Raw genomic sequence first — 16,010 nt, 5'->3', positions numbered from 1 at the left:
ATAGGAAAACAGGTCAGCATCGACCGCGTCGCGCAGTCTGTACGTCTGAACTGTCCTCATAACCTTTACAACACCTGTCCATGAGTGTAATGTGTGTGCGCATGCATCTGTACCACTGTGCGTGCGCGCGCGCGTGTGTGTGTGTGTGTGTGTGTGTGTGTGTGTGTGTGTGTGTGTGTGTGTGTGTGTGTGTGTGTGTGTGTGTGTGTGTGCAGGGCCGGATACAGAAATTATGAACTGGGGGGGCATTAATAAATGCTGGGGGGGCGGCTTCCTCGGCGCCGCGCGCAGCGCGGCGACGAAATTTTTTTTTGGGGGGCCCAAAACCATTTGGGGGGTTTTCGGGGGCCCCAAACGGTTCTGCTTCATTTTTCTGTGTGTGGGTTTTGCGAGCAGTCGGCCCGTCACAGTCCCCCCACCCCCCCGCTTAGGAGAGACACTAAGCGGTGCGTGTTCAGGTGGGTCTAAAATGCTGCCCACGGTGCCCACTTACAGTCTATGGTGCCCACCCAATCAAAATAAATAAATGTTACATAAATATTTTATGATAAAAAAAAAGAAATTGGCAAAAAAATATTCTTTTTTTTTTTTTTTTTTTTTTTTACCCAAATTTTGATTGGGTGGGCAGGATGCACGTTTGGGTGGGCACTGCCCACCCCTGCCCCCCCCTAGAACCGGCCCTGTGTGTGTGTGTGTGTGTGTTGTTGTGCTTGTTTGTCTAATTCAGTGGCCCAAGGGGGTCCCCATGTGACTTTTCCCCCCCTTTTCTTTTTTCTTTTTTTTGGGGGGGAGGGGGGTCCCCAGATGACAGTGAAATGACAATTTAAGGACTTTTAAGACCTTTTTAATATAATTTTTTTTTTTAAAGAAAATAAAGAAAATAAAAAGACCATTACTGCATCAAAAGTGTAATAATGAATGACTGGGCAGTCATGCAAAAGAATGACATACCAAGCCTGGGCCGCAGCGTGGCGGTCCAGGCACCCTAAGATTGCAATGCTAGCGTGCTGCGGGTTCGAGTCCCGATCCCGATGACCTTTGCTGCGTGTCACTCCCCATCTCTCTCCCCATTTCCTGTCAGTCTATACTGTCCTATAAATAAAGGCATAAAAGCCCCAAAACAAATCTTTAAAAAAGGGGAAAAAAAGAATGACTGCCCCAGAATAGGGATGCTGTAGGGTTCAAGTGGTTCAAATGTGACGTTTCAGTCACAGTAGGACCTTCATCAGACATTTGGACACACCGGTTCCTAATGTAGACCTAAAGTAGGACTCCTAATCTTGGATAATATGGAATGTAGTGTCTTCCACGATGGGAAGTTGTTTTTTACAGTTTGCATTTCACTGCATTGAGCTTTCACTCTTATCAACGGATGTTTGTCTACAGGGCATGTGCATTTTCATATTCAAAACCCTGTATGCAAATCAAATTGTGCGACAATAAAGTTTAGAATCTACACTTACTGTGTAGATTCCAAAGATGACTTTGATTCCGTGACTTTGAATATCTATTTATTTATTTATCTATATGGGTTAAGAGGGGAACACCATTTGGTTCATAATTAACTGTTTTACAGCTGCTTGACGCACCGGTTATATGGCCGCTATCACAAACCTGTGCACACACACACACACACACACACACACACACACACACACACACACACACACACACACACACACACAACACACACACACACACACACACACACCGTTTCCTGAATGGAAAATCACCATGGTGGTGTTTTCAGCACTCAGACTAGGCTCCCTAGGAAACAATGATGTGTGTGTACGAAGACAGATGAAAACACACACACACACACACACACGTGTACGTGCGCATACACACAATGACAGATGGCATGCAGAGTTTAGTGAGGAGAGAGCTAGAAGTTTCTAGATCACATTGATCCGAATGGCTTCTATGATGTCATACAGTAGGCTATGTTCTGTCTGAATGTGTTCATATTGTCCATCCTTCTATGTCTATGTGTTGTCACACCTGTATTAGTCATTTAACACTACCGTAAGTTGACTTTGCACCATGTATCACAAATTAACTTCCAATTGTATGAACCTCATACTTTGACAATAAAATGATTCTGAATGTTGATAAGCAAAACTTTAAATATGTATTACATTACTATGGTAAATGAACACAGGGTACAGGGTGTGAAATTCTGGATTGTTTGTCTCTTAAACTTTTATTCTTTTATCATACAGTATACTTTTATCATACAGTATACAAGCTGCTTTGGTCTAATCGTTTTACACGTACACTGTCAGAGATAAATGAACACGCGTATAATTCTCACTTGGACGAGAGACGGGAGAGAGGAAGGAAGGAGAGAAGGAGAGGAAGGGAGGAGAGGAGAGGGGGAGGAAGGAATGGTGAAAGAGAGGAAGGTGGAGGAGAGAGGAGGAGGGTGTGGTTGTTGAGGATTTTTATCCTATCTCAGACAAACTAAATCTCAGACAATCTGAATCAAAGATATATAATGTCTTATATATCTTATCAAATATACTCAAATATTGGACCAATATCTAGGCTTCTTTTAAACATATAAGGTAGATCATAGTCTGAGCCACAGCAATCTGGGAACCCATTCGGTTTAAAAGGGAAAAAAGGGGGGAAATGCAACTGTTAGCTGAATCTGTCTTGAGAGATTCTACGCCACAGTAAAATCCTCAGCGCAAATTTAGTTTAATTTATGGGCTTAATTCTCATAGACAAGAGGAATGCTCTGTTTGGTAGCCTACTGTATCTGTGTATTCCTACTAGTCACATAGTTCGCCTACCGTCTGTCTCATCAGAGACCACAGTAGAACAGAATAACACAATGGAATTAGAATAAAATAGAATGTTCTCTTTTACACATTAGCAGGACGGCAAAAGTAAGTGGTTTCATATGGAACTCAATATGATAAGAGAAGAGAAGAGGAGAGGAGAGGAGAGGAGAGGTGAGGAGAGGAGAGGAGAGGAGAGGAGAGGAGAGGAGAGGAGAGGAGAGGAGAGGAGAGGAGAGGAGAGTCAAAACCAAGGCAAGCCATAAAAAAAACACAAGCCAAGACAAGTCAAGACATGAATGTAATATTGCATCAGTCTTATCTGGTATTTTTTAGCTCTCAAAATATAAAATCCTTACAGATGTGTAATTTCAGGCAGTGTTCAGTTAAATATTTCTCAGAGTGAAATACAGTTGGAGCCAGACTCAACCAGGTACCATGCTCATAACCCACTTTATGCCCACTTTATGCCCTCATAAACTGGTAACAACAACACAGGAGCCAGCCTCGGTAGCTATGGACGTCAACACATAAGTGTCTGTTGAGGTCAATCCTTTCTGTTTCAAATGTTAAAAACTTATGACAAGGGGTTTAAAGAACTTCTCCTTTAAAATGATACCTTGTGCACTTAACTGTAACTTCTGGTGGGATGGAAAATATATATCTTGAAGTGGTATTTCTCTGTTTTAACCACTCTATGGTTTTAACCCATGAAGACCTGAGACTTATGCTATACAAAATGTCTTCTAAATCCTGACGATGTTTTTGTCAGTGGTTCTCAAACTTTTTCATGTCAAGGACCACCCAAAATGTATTTGGCCGTGGACCCCCATCTCAAAATATTGTGTTCCAGGGACCCCCAGAAGCAAATATTTGAGTCACAAATGTTCGCTTTAAAAATATAAATACTCAAAGATTTGCATAATGTATATCTGCTATTTTTAATAGCCAAAGAAAAAAATAAAAAAATGGATGAATTAATATAGGGGTAAATAAGGCTGCCCACTGTCCATTGGCTTTGTAAGAAAGAGTGTACTGGCTTGACGTATGAATTAAGAAGACATTAATCTTGTCGTATGGGATGACACGGATTAGTAATAATCAACTTTGACAAGTCGACAAAGAGAATGAATTATCAAATCAATACAAACGCACTTTACCTTGAGTGACCAATCCTGAGAGCTTCTTGAAGAAATTGTATTATATTGTCTATACAAAGGCACTGTATCATTTAAATTCAGACAGAAACAATTTAACCCAACTAAACATTATAGCCTAGATATATATAATGAGACCTGCCCTGATTTTTTTGCTTGATGGTTGATGGTCCCCTGGTGCCTGGTCCCCTATAGGCTGGTGGTCAGTCACCCCTCTCTAACTTTATAGGCTACTCAGTACTCGGGGAATGATACTGGTGTGTCATTGGGGCTATAGAGCTGTTATTCAGTCATTAGTATAAAATGTTAACATTTTAAATTCCATCACCGCCGGTGAAACGGGGAGGGGGATGACAGAGACAGAGAGAGAGTGAGGGGAAGATGGTGATGTGATGTGAGGGGATCAGTGGTGGGAAAAAGTACTCACATTTTTTACTTAAGTAAAAGTATCAATACTGCAATGTAGAAATACAAGTAAAAGTCCGGAATTAAAAAATTTCTTGAGTACAACTACAAAAGTATTGGTATCAAAATGTACTTAAAAGTAGGCTACCAAAAATAGAAGGTGTCCCATTTCACAAGTTTGAAATTTGGAAATACTCCAGTAAAGTAAATAATACCTCAAAATGTTACTATAGTACAGTACTTGAGTTAGGCAACATGTACTTAGTTACTTTACATCACTCGATGGTGATGTGATGTGACGTGATGTGAGGGGATTGAATTTGGGGAGGGGAGGGGGGCTCGCCTGCTGTCCTGTTATGGCAGAACAGAACACAACTACACGGGGAGGAGGAGGAGGGACAGGGAGGCTCGAGGATTGCATCACCGGCCAAATAAGCCTTCTATAAATAGGATGACGTCACCCCCCCCCCCTGCCCTGACTGACAGCAGAGAGGAGGGAGGAGTGTGAGGGGGCGGGACCCTCAGTGACGTAGCAGCAGCGGACCACGCCGGGCTCACAGGCTGGCTGTTATAAAAAGAGGGTGATGCAACGCTCCGGCCACAAACTGTAACTTTACTACAGAGCGGAGGAGGAAGAGGAGAGGAGACACGTTTAAAACTGAATTATTCAAGGTTGAACCCGGTGAGAAAGAGGAGGATTCTTTCCCTTATTCTACTTGAAGTCTAAGAATTATCAGGTACGTTTTTATTTGAGTTATATATATAGAGAGAGGGTTTGTTTGTTTGTAGTGCGGCGGAGTGGTATACGACGAGAGAGAGAGAGCGGTATCGGCTGCGGAGCGATATCGGTGTTTCCCTCTGCGTTCGTTGTCCTGTTCGCTCTGCGCGCCCCCAAAAAGAGCGGATCTACAAGCTATCAACGCGTCGCTTCGCGACGCGTTGATAGCTTGTAGATCTGCTCTTTTTGGAGCGCGAGCGAGACTACTGTCGCGATATAATCGTGTGTTCTCGCTCGAGCGTTCTGTTGCGTGGACAGAACAACTGAACAAGCGACATAAAACCGTGACACCTCGAATAATTATGATAATAACGTTTATAGACGTGTTTTGTGAATTAAACTAAGGTTTATTTCACTGTCTCGACCCTGTTGGCTTTTAAAAAACATGTTGTATTGGTGCTGTAGCCTATAATACTGTTACAGTTTACACATACGATTGAAAAGTACTGGCTATACTTAGTTTTGAGTTTCTTTTTGGGGGGCTCATTTGGGCTGTTTAAAAAACAAATACTAATTGTATGTTATGTTAGAGTATTTCGCAGTGGTGAAAGAGGTAGTCAGATATTTTACTTAAGTAAAAGTAGCTATACCACAATATAAACCACCACTCTGTTGCAAGTAAAAAGGCCTGTGCTCAAAATGTTACTTGAGTAAAAGTACAAAAGTATTGGCATTAAAATATATTTAAAGTACCAAAAGTGAAAGTGCTAAACATGTTTGAAAATAGCAGATCTACAAGCTGTAGATGGGCTATTTTCAAATAGCATGTATAAAATAGGGCTAAAGTGGTTCATGGATGTTTTATGATATAATGATTTATATCTGCAAAGTAACTAGTAACTAAAGTTTTCAAATAATTGTAGTGGAGTAAAAGAACAATATTTTCCTCTGAGCTGTTGTGGAGTAGAAGTAAAAGTATTGAAAATTGGAAATACTCCAGTAAAGTAAACAATACCTAAACATTTTACTTAAGTACAGTACTTGAGTAAATGTACTTACTCAAGTTACTCTACACCACTGGTATTTTTCATATGGGTGCCCTATTTTTTAATAGAAATACATGTTAAATTTGTATTGGCATCTGTAGCGATAATTAGGTTATTCCACACATTGTGTAAATGTAATGTTAATTGACTAGTTATAAACTAGTTATAAACTCATTGTTCTGTTGTGTAATATTCATTGCGTGGAATTAATTCCTTCCCTCCTTGTTACTTTAAAACTTTGTTTTCAACTTTTGTTGTTGCTTCTGGAGTCATGTTTGTGTGTGATGTAACATTACATAAACATGATGAAACAGCTGAAAACATTATGACTGATGTGTTTGGTTTCATTCTGTGTCTATGCTGCTGAGCCTTATGGATCAATTCAAGATTATCATAGATGTATTTGATCGAGTCTGACTTGCTTGATATGAAGGACATTACAAGAAGAGTGGGCACTATTAGGGTCAGGGACCCTCCATTTTTAAAATGTGCTATTTTGTGCAAAATGTTTAAAAAATATTTTAAAAAATTATACACGAGGTGCTCACTCTTCCTGTTACTTACCAACAAGGGCGCCGATACTGTGGGTGCCTCGGGGCTAAAGCACCCAGGTGAAATGAGGAGCACCTCATCATTTTTTTGAGCTAGAGCTTATAAATATCGGCGCCCCTGCTTACCAACATCAGTGGTTCTCAACCTTTACAGGCCGTGACCCCCCAAAATGATCATATTTGTACTGGGGACCCCCCAAAATAATAATATTTGAACTGGGGACCCCCTTCCCTGATAAGCACTTGGAATGTAGTCGAGTTGAGGCATTACACAACGCGTGAGCTTGTAGATCGGCTATTTAAAAAAATGTGCCTCTTTCTTAAATTATTTGACAATTTGGCCAACGTTTGACCAGTTTTTATAGTATAGTTTGTTGTTGACTTTTGATGCAGTAATGGTATTCCCCCCCCTCCCCCCCAAAAAAAATCATGTGGGGACCCCCCTGGGGGTCCCAACCCACAGGTTGAGAACTACTGACCAACACGACCACCAAGCAACTGAAAAAAACATGACTTGATGTTTGGTTTCGTTTCTGTGCCTATGCTCCACCCCAGCAACTCTTTCTTGTACAATCATGGTCCACAGTCCACCTCGGGTCTAAAACTAACTTTCAGTTGTTCGTGTCGGTTTCAGATTGAAAATGATGCTGCAGCACACGGGCGGTCCCTCGCTGGCCGACATCAGCTGCTCGGCCCTGGTGCCGTGCCTGTCCCCGCCGGGGACGCTCACCCTGGACGACTTCACCAACTTCACGCCGCTGGTCAAGGACGAGCTGCGGCTCGCCATCCAGACGCGGCGGCTCTCCAACGGCCTCAGCGCCGACCTGAGCTCCGACTGCGGCAGCTCCAGCTCCGAGAGAACCGGCAAGCGGGGCGGGGCCAGGAGAGTGGTAAGGCACTAGTAGGCAGGCTAAACCTCTTCAAGACTAGTTATCCCCTTGACAATGTTTGACCTATTAAGACCTGAGGCCGATTCTTACAAATGTCTTCTAAATCTAAACGGTTTTCTGAAAAACTTATGTTTCTATATCAGTGGTGCTCAAACTTTTTCATGTCAAGGACCCCCACAATTATATGTATTTTGCCGCGGACCCCCATCTCAAAATATTCTGTTCCAGGGACCCCCCAGAAGCAAGGATTTGAGTTAAAAATGTTCGCTTTAAAAGAATATAAATATATGAATTTGCGCACATTTTCTCGATCTTTCAAAAATAGCAGATCTACAAGCTCGTAGTGCAGCACACGGTGTTCCAAATGGACCCTTAGAGCAGTGGTTCTCAACCTGTGGGTCGGGACCCCTAGGGGGGTCTCCACATGATTTATTTTTGGGGGGGTCCCCAGATGACAGTGAAGTGACAATTTAAGGACTTTTAAGACGTGCTGTTATTATATCCTGTCTTGTTTTACATAAAAAATGATAAAAGCAGAATGTTTGTGATGGTGCAGAGACCCAATATAGTTAAAAGTATAAGCAGACTGTGCTCATTTTGCAAATGGCATATAGTTATTAATTCAACTCAAACCTTGCTGTTGTTGACAACCAAGAACAATACAAATCAAAGTTTTAAACATATTTGGGGGGAGGTTGTTGTTGCTCCTGTCCAGGGGCCTAGTAGCAATCTTCCAGATGTTAACATTGACAGTTTCCATTTGTATTTTTTTCCCCCTCCATTTTCTTAGCTGACAACAGAAGAAACAGACAGGCGGAAGAGGAGGAGGGAGAGGAACAAGGTTGCCGCTGCAAAGTGTCGCAACAAGAAGAAGGAGAAGACGGACGGCTTACAGAAGGTATTGCTGACGGCAAAAGATAACGTTTTGTACCTATTTAATTGGTTTAGCTGATGTCACCCAGAGACCGTTTTAGAAGCGGGACCCATGCACACACAGTGACAACACCTTCAAAAGTACCTCAAAGGGTGCTATGATTACTTGTTGTTCTGTATTTGTTTTGCTATGGTTGTGGCAATGAAACTGAAACCAAAGAATGTCACTCTTGTGTGAGATGTAAGCAATACAATCTTGAAGAGTGAACTAGATTAGACAGTAAAATCCTCAGTGTTAAATTGCCTTGTTTTGTACACTAACATGTACAAACGGGGTTCGGGTACAGATGTACTCAGAGTTAACACCGAGGATTTTACTGTGCAGTGAGTTAGCAGGTCGGGGGGGGGGGGGGGGGGTAGGTTAAACTTAAGGCCTATTTTATACTTTGTTGTACGTCAGTGTCGTGCGACAATAGCCAATCAATAAGCTCCCAATGCATCACATGTATTACTAGGGATGGAACGATAAACGTTATTATCGTTTATCGTTATATGATAAATGCCCACAATAATCGTATTGCAGAGATTTTAATTTATCGTGAAATTGTCCTCCGATCATACACTGGGATCAATTCACCTTTTTATTTGCCGAGCTGCATATCCGTACCTACAAGCCATATCTACAAGCTCACATCGTGACTAACGTGACTCGTTGTGAGCTTGTAGATCTGCTATTTTTAGCAAATGTTCCACCCCAGACTATGGATGCCTCGGTTCAAGTGGTTAACAAAGGTGGCATTTTAAGAGTTTTAAGCATATTTTGATTATCATAAATCTCAATTATTTTTGTCACAGTAATCGTGATATGAAATCTTCATATCGTCCCATCCTTATGTAGTACACTTCTTTTTTGTAAATGTCCGCCTATAATGCCATACCTAAAACGGGGACGCCAGGGTCAATGTGGCTAAGATTACATTTCATTTGTATTCCCTTCCCTCCCTCCTCTCCCTCGGCAGGAGTCAGAGAAACTGGAGGTGGTCAATGCGGAGCTGAAGGCCCAGATCGAGGAGCTGAAGCAGCAGAAGCAGCAGCTGGTCTACATGCTCAACCTGCACCGGCCCACCTGCATCGTGCGCGCGGTCAACGGCCAGACGCCCGAGGACGAGCGAAACCTCTTCATCCAGCACATCAAGGAGAGCACCCTGCAGCTCCACAACCTCACCAACATCTCCGCCTCCTCCGCCTTGGGCGGCGGCGGCTCCACGGACGGAGGAGTCACCGACATCACGCTAGCGCCCTCTCTGGACGGAGGACTTATTACCCTCGGACATTTGCAGTGCCACGGCCATGGTGTTTCGACATTTGTGTGATCAGCTATGAGTGGGTGTGTGTGTGTCCAGGACTGTGTGAGTGAGTGCGTGCTTGCGCACGCGTGTGTGTGTGTGTGGTTTGCTTTTGACAGACTTTGATCTATGTATTGAACACCACAACCAGAGGCTGCCACTGATGATGTAGCACACATTCAGGAGCCTCGTTTAGTCAGAGGAGGAGGAGCCGTCTCCCAAGAGAAAAAAGACATGTAAGCCAAGCCAAGTCAAAGAAGTGTCTGCCCTGGGGGGAAAAAACGTCTTTATTTCATTAGCTGTCTGCTAAGCTGCTAGATGGGGCGACGAAGTGTGGCTGACGGTTGAATGAGAACCACAAAGTGCCCTGGGAACAGACAGCACCAACACCGCCCCCTTTGTGTGGACAACAAAACAAAAATACAACTAAAAACTACGATGCATTTATAATAGAAAAGGTGCATTACTGTTTTTGAAGAGTTAAAGCTGCAATCCAGAACGTATTTGAAAAAATATATATGTTATTTTTTTACCAATCTGTATGGTAGACTATGTTACTACATAGTCTATAATAGATAACTGGCACATCTGCAGTGGTTGGAGGTGATCTCCCAACTATCCCATTTGAGAAATTTAGACCCATGGTCCAAATCCAGGTAGTACATGTACCCGTTGAAAGGAAGGTACTGCCGGAAGCACATAAGCGCAAAAGCCGGAGACACAGGTTCAAATCCCGGTTTTGAACATAAAAGGTTATGGATTGCAACTCTTAAACTCTGAATTGGTACCAAAGCATGATTTCAAGGTGAGCAAGGCACAGAAGTTCACCTGAGATGGAACGTTTGTTGAGGGAGAACGATATAGTATGCGTGTGTGTGTGTGTGTGTGTGTGTGTGTGTGTGTGTGTGTGTGTGTGTGTGTGTGTGTGCGCGGGTGTATGTATGGATGTGCGTGCATGCCACTGTACAAGCTGCAAAATCCCTTTCGTTAACGACGACAATGGTATTTCCACTTAGCATTATGACTACTAGAATATGAACATTTATATACAGTAACCACTGTGTAGCTTGCTGTTAGTTTGTAGGCCGTTTTCCCCCAGCTGCCTTGCCATTATAAGACACACAGTAAAATCCTCAAGTGTTGATTTATCCATTTGTACAAACTTGCAGAGAATTAACCACTGAAACCCTTATAGACTTAGGTCTATACTATAGGGATATACAGTATATTAGGCCTCCTCTTGTTCTCTCAACACTATAATATAGTTTAGTGTTGAGGGAAAACGGGATAGAAATGTCTTTATTCGCGGTGCAACACGTTGTGAGCTTATAGATCGGCTATGTAGGGACGCTGGGGGTTCATGTGGTTAAATGAACACTCAAGGAATTCATTGTACATACTGTAGACTTCTAAAAAGCTGCTGCTACAACTTAATATCCACTCAGGACACGCTGACTACAGAAGTTGAACTCACTGCTATGTTTCTGTCGCATCATTTCCATAATGGTGTGACAAAGAAGTCAGGTTGTCCCAAGAAACTCAGTGAGTTTTATACGAGTCCGACAGGAATGCGGCCATCTTTGTTTTTGCATCGATGACACGTATAATGATGACGCACACTCTCCGTTTGCATGTAGTACTAGAGGGAATCTTTAAGGAACCGGAATATTCCGATCGTTAGGATCCCAACCCTATTTAGTACGCCTACGGCAAACGGAAGTGTGCGTCATGGTGGTCTGGAATATGTTATTTATCACTGTATCACTGTGCTCAATTCTATACAGGCCTTAGACACCTTTTGCTTTCAGGCATACCGAAGTGAAGTTCCGATTGTTTTGTGTGCGCAGTATTTTCACTGTATCTTTTTTTTTCTACTTTCGAATCTCATTATATTGCATTGATTGCAGGTATGGCTGGGCAATCTATCGGTATTATCAATATCGTGATATGTGACTGGTATTGTAATATGGTGATATGGCACGAGTCAGTAGTCATCCCCACAATATCGTTATTGAGGTATTTGGTCAAATATTGTGATATTTGATAACTCTTCCATATGGCCCAGCCCTAACTGTAGAGGCTACTTTGTATGTAAACAGCTGATGTAGTAATTATTTGGCCCTGAAAGGGCCATCTAAAGGTGTGGGCTTTTTTTAGTTTTGTGATATATTATTTATTGTTGAGAATTGGTGTGAAAGTTGTGTTCACTATAGATATCAGTAGCTAGGTATCGATCGTGTGACGTTGGCTTTCATTCTTTATGGATCGTCTGAAATGTCTGATAGTGTGGTATGTAAAAAAAAAATATATATCGTCTCTGTCGGGTGGAAACCAAAACTCCAAAACTGTTACTTTTCAGTTCAAATTCAAAAGTCGCAGATCTACAAGCTCAGAATGCGGTTTCTTGACACTGAGGAAGTAGGGCATTAAATGACAAACAAACATAAAAAAGTTTAAATTTGGTTTAAAGTTTCTGCCCGTCGTGGACGATATGGTACACAGTGCGTTAAGAGTGTTAATTTAACTCTTAAGAGTGTGTACACATGTTTGGTCGCACTCTGGAGTTAACAACTGGATCAAACTAACACGAGGACTTTACTGTGTGTGTGTGTGTGTGTGTGTGTGTGTGTGTGTGTGTGTATATGTGTCATTATCCAGACTTAAGTACTTAAAGCTCACTGCCAAATATTTGTCAAACCCCCCTCTGTGTCCCTCTGTGGCGGAGTGCTTCTTACGTAATCGCGAAGGGAGGCTTTATTGCATCAACAGAAACTCTGAGGAAACGCGAGACAAGGACACGAAGATAATCTTTTGTCCCTTTTTGCATGTAATGCAACAGAGGTTATCCATTATTTCTGAAGAATGTCTTGTCACAAAGGCGTGATTCATGATGGGTCTACTCTGGACAACGCCTGGTTTTGATTAATGGTTATAGGATTTATTTCTGTGTGTTCGTATTCAAAACACGAGACAGGATGGATTTTTTTTTTATTTTCTTATGTTTGGTTGAAAGCATGAATTAGAGATGGGTGAGAGACGCAGGCGTCTGTGTATTCGTATGTGTGTGTACAGTATGTCCTACTGTGGTGCAAGTTTGTGTTATTTAATGAAGGTCTTTGACAAGATAGCTACGTACTAAGCACTGAGTGTTTTTGGTTGATGATGCCACACAAAAGTAGTAATTGAGTCTATTGTATCTAGTTCTACCAGGAGAGTTTTTTTTTGTTTTCTTCTGTAGCTGCTCAATGGAAGTATTGCTAGAGTATTAAAACATAGCATACCAGAAATGAATGAATGCACTGTATCTAAGTGGAAAAATCGCACTGCTAATACCAATATGTACTTCCGTCTACACAATCTCTGTCACCTTTTCTGTTTTTGATACTTTGTTAATAAATGTAGCTATGTATTATTGATTACTCTTGTCATGTTGTCATTTTCTCAAAAGAGGAACTGTTGTTGGTCTCATAACCACATCCCTATTTTTGCCATGTCATTATAGGTGAAACGTTTTCCAAATTAGCACATCTACATGCTCACGACGCACGTGAATTGTGAGCTTGTACGTAGATTGGCTATTTTCTTTGCCGCAAGACGCTGTCATACGACAAAATATAACTGAAACCGCTTATCTTCATATTTTAACTTTGTGTTTTTTTTGTAAATTAACGGACCTACTTGATCATACTACAGTCAGTGTCACACCAAAGCATCAAAAGTAGCAGATCTGCAAGCTCGAAACGCTTGTAGGATCTGCTACTTTTGAATCCTCAAAAGTAACAGTTGGACTTTTTTTTTGTTTTACACCCAACAGAGACGATAACATACTGTATGGCTTAAGCGGTTATTGCCGATTTATACTTCGTCATACCACAGTGTTTCCCGGCAAAAATGGCAGGTCTACAAGCTACAGCTTGTAGACCTGCTATTTAAATACTGTCTAGTAGCCCCATTTTTCACCGGTTGCTGAACCATGTTTCAGAAGGGTCTGTTTGTTTCTCTCAATTTGGTTACTTTAAGTAGAGGCTGGGCTTCATTTTATCGCGCGTGTTTGAGCACGAGCAGCAGGTTCCTTGAGTGCAGCAACTCGAAACTCGCAGCCGTTGAGGAACAAACATCAGCTGTGGTTGCGGGTTCGACTTGAGGCACATGCCAGGGCATGCTGACTAACACACAGGGACAGAGAGGTGGTGAGAGAGATAATGTTGCACTGTGTAGTTACTAGTTACACAGTAGTAAAAGAAGGAGGGACAGAGAAATATAACAAACAAAGAAAACAGTTGTTGGCAAGGGAGAGACAGAGAGACAGAGAGACAGAGAGACAGAGAGGGAGAGAGAAAGTGAGAGTGTAATATAGTCTGTGTGAGATAAGAGAGAAGAGGAGAAATAGCGAAAATGAGAGAGAGAGGCAGTAGAACCAGCGTTGCCATGTCTGCTTATTATGAGCGACTTTGGGCTTGTTTTTCTGTAAAGTTGCTTGTAAATATTGGGGGTGGGGGGTGGGGGGGGTTGTTTCTGTAGTTACGTATTTGGGCCTGCTTCCAATTTTTTATTATTACTATTCAAACCAGTGGTTGTCAAATATTTTCATGTAATGGACCCCCAGATTAATATGTATTTGTCCCTAACCCCCATCTGAAGATGTTTTGTGCCAGGGCGAGCCCCATACCAGATTTGTGCTGTTAGAATGTTTCATTTTATTTCAAGATTTCTTTGAAAATAGCCGATCTACAAGCTCACAATGCTCATGTGGCCTATAGTCGCTTCTTTTGGGCTTGTTTTCATAGACATTGGTTGCTTATTTCTCTCACAACATCTGGCAACGCTGAGTAGAACAGAGGTAGCTTGCTGTTGCAGCCGGTAGCAGCAGATGACTCAATGTGTTTGTTGTTATCTGTGAAGATAAGTTGTGAAATGCCAGGCAAATAACAGCTCACCCCACGAGCAAAACATTGTATTACTAAAAACCCACTTTGAACCCACTTTGAACCCACTAAAACAACACAGGGATCAATGAATGGACAGATGGAATGTCAATGAAACGTGCCGCATGTCCATATGCTCAAGTCTGAGAAAGCTCTATAGTAGCCTATAGAGTCTATGCAATCTGGAGCAACATAGTGTAACTGGATCTAGTGTATCTGGAGCAACATTAGTAGTCTGATAGTGTAAAGAACTGTTAATTTTCCCACTTTCAGAGTAAAATGAACACTGTATTTTACTTTGTGCAGTAGATTAGAACGAGATCTCAAAAATAGATTGTATAGTCTCATCCCCCCTGGCTTCCACTTAATCACTTACCCATATGAACCCTATAGCCGTCTCTATTGTAGGGCAAAACAGTCCACGGAAATTGCAGATCTACAAGCTCACAATGATGTGAGCATGTAGATCAGCTATTTTCTGTGAAGATATTTAGTGTAGAGCGAAGACCGTCAACCACATTTATAGGGGCCAAGTGGTTAAAGGGATTGTTCACCCACAAAAATATATACTTTTTTTCTATCGATTGAACTTCATAGACGGATGTTTCCAATCATGCATCCTAATCAAACCTCTACAACAGGATTTTAAGGAGTACACAGTGTTCTGACAATGAGTGCAATTCATCAGTAATGTTGCATTCCTGGATATTGTTTAGTTTTTGTCGCATTCCTAAGCCAATAATGTGATGACCAGCGGACCGGTAGGCAGCGGTTCCGGTAGGAGATACAAAGGAGACTCTTTGTGTCTCCTACCGGAACCGCTGCCGGTCATCAAATAATTGGCTTAGGAATGCGACAAAAACAAAAAAATATCCATGAATTCAAGTCTCCATGGGGTGACTAATCGATAGGAAAAAAGTCATTTTGGGGGTGAACATATCCCTTTAAGCCCTTTGTCGTACGTAAATTGATATTGAAAGATTATAGGAAGATTTGCCCAAAATATATCGTCTCTGTCCGGTGGAAACCTCATATGTCCAAAACTGTTACTTTTCAGGATTCACATTAAAAAAATAGCAAAAGTACAGTAGCAGATCTACAAACTCAAAACGCGTCTCTTCGTGCCGCGTTTTTGCCTGACAGTAACGATATGCCAGGGTTAAGGTGGTAAACAGAAGTCATGGGCATCTCTGCCCATCAGATTGGAGCCCTATGATAGCTTTTAAATCACTAAGATTTACAACCCTCATTAAAGTGCCGGAATGTGGGTGGGGTTCTCCTACAGTAGCTTACAGCACACTAAGGCTAGGTTT

At 41.9% G+C, this 16,010-nt stretch overlaps 1 protein-coding gene across 1 annotated transcript; it reads left to right on the top strand.

Moving 5' to 3' along the window:
- The first annotated feature begins 4,959 nt into the window (after window positions 1–4,959).
- atf3 (activating transcription factor 3) lies at window positions 4,960–13,188 on the top strand. Its single transcript, XM_080454206.1, has 4 exons — window positions 4,960–5,085; window positions 7,298–7,553; window positions 8,344–8,451; window positions 9,446–13,188. The coding sequence occupies exons 2-4, from the start codon at window positions 7,305–7,307 to the stop codon at window positions 9,797–9,799; spliced, it is 711 nt and encodes a 236-aa protein (XP_080310332.1). The 5' UTR covers window positions 4,960–5,085; window positions 7,298–7,304; the 3' UTR covers window positions 9,800–13,188.
- Window positions 13,189–16,010: the final 2,822 nt, after the last annotated feature.

Source organism: Gymnoscopelus braueri (assembly GCF_963280865.1).
Source record: "Gymnoscopelus braueri genome assembly, chromosome: 16".
NCBI lineage: Eukaryota > Metazoa > Chordata > Actinopteri > Myctophiformes > Myctophidae > Gymnoscopelus > Gymnoscopelus braueri.
The sequence above is the reverse complement of the archived record's forward strand: the minus strand, read 5'-3'. Positions and strand labels throughout refer to the sequence as shown.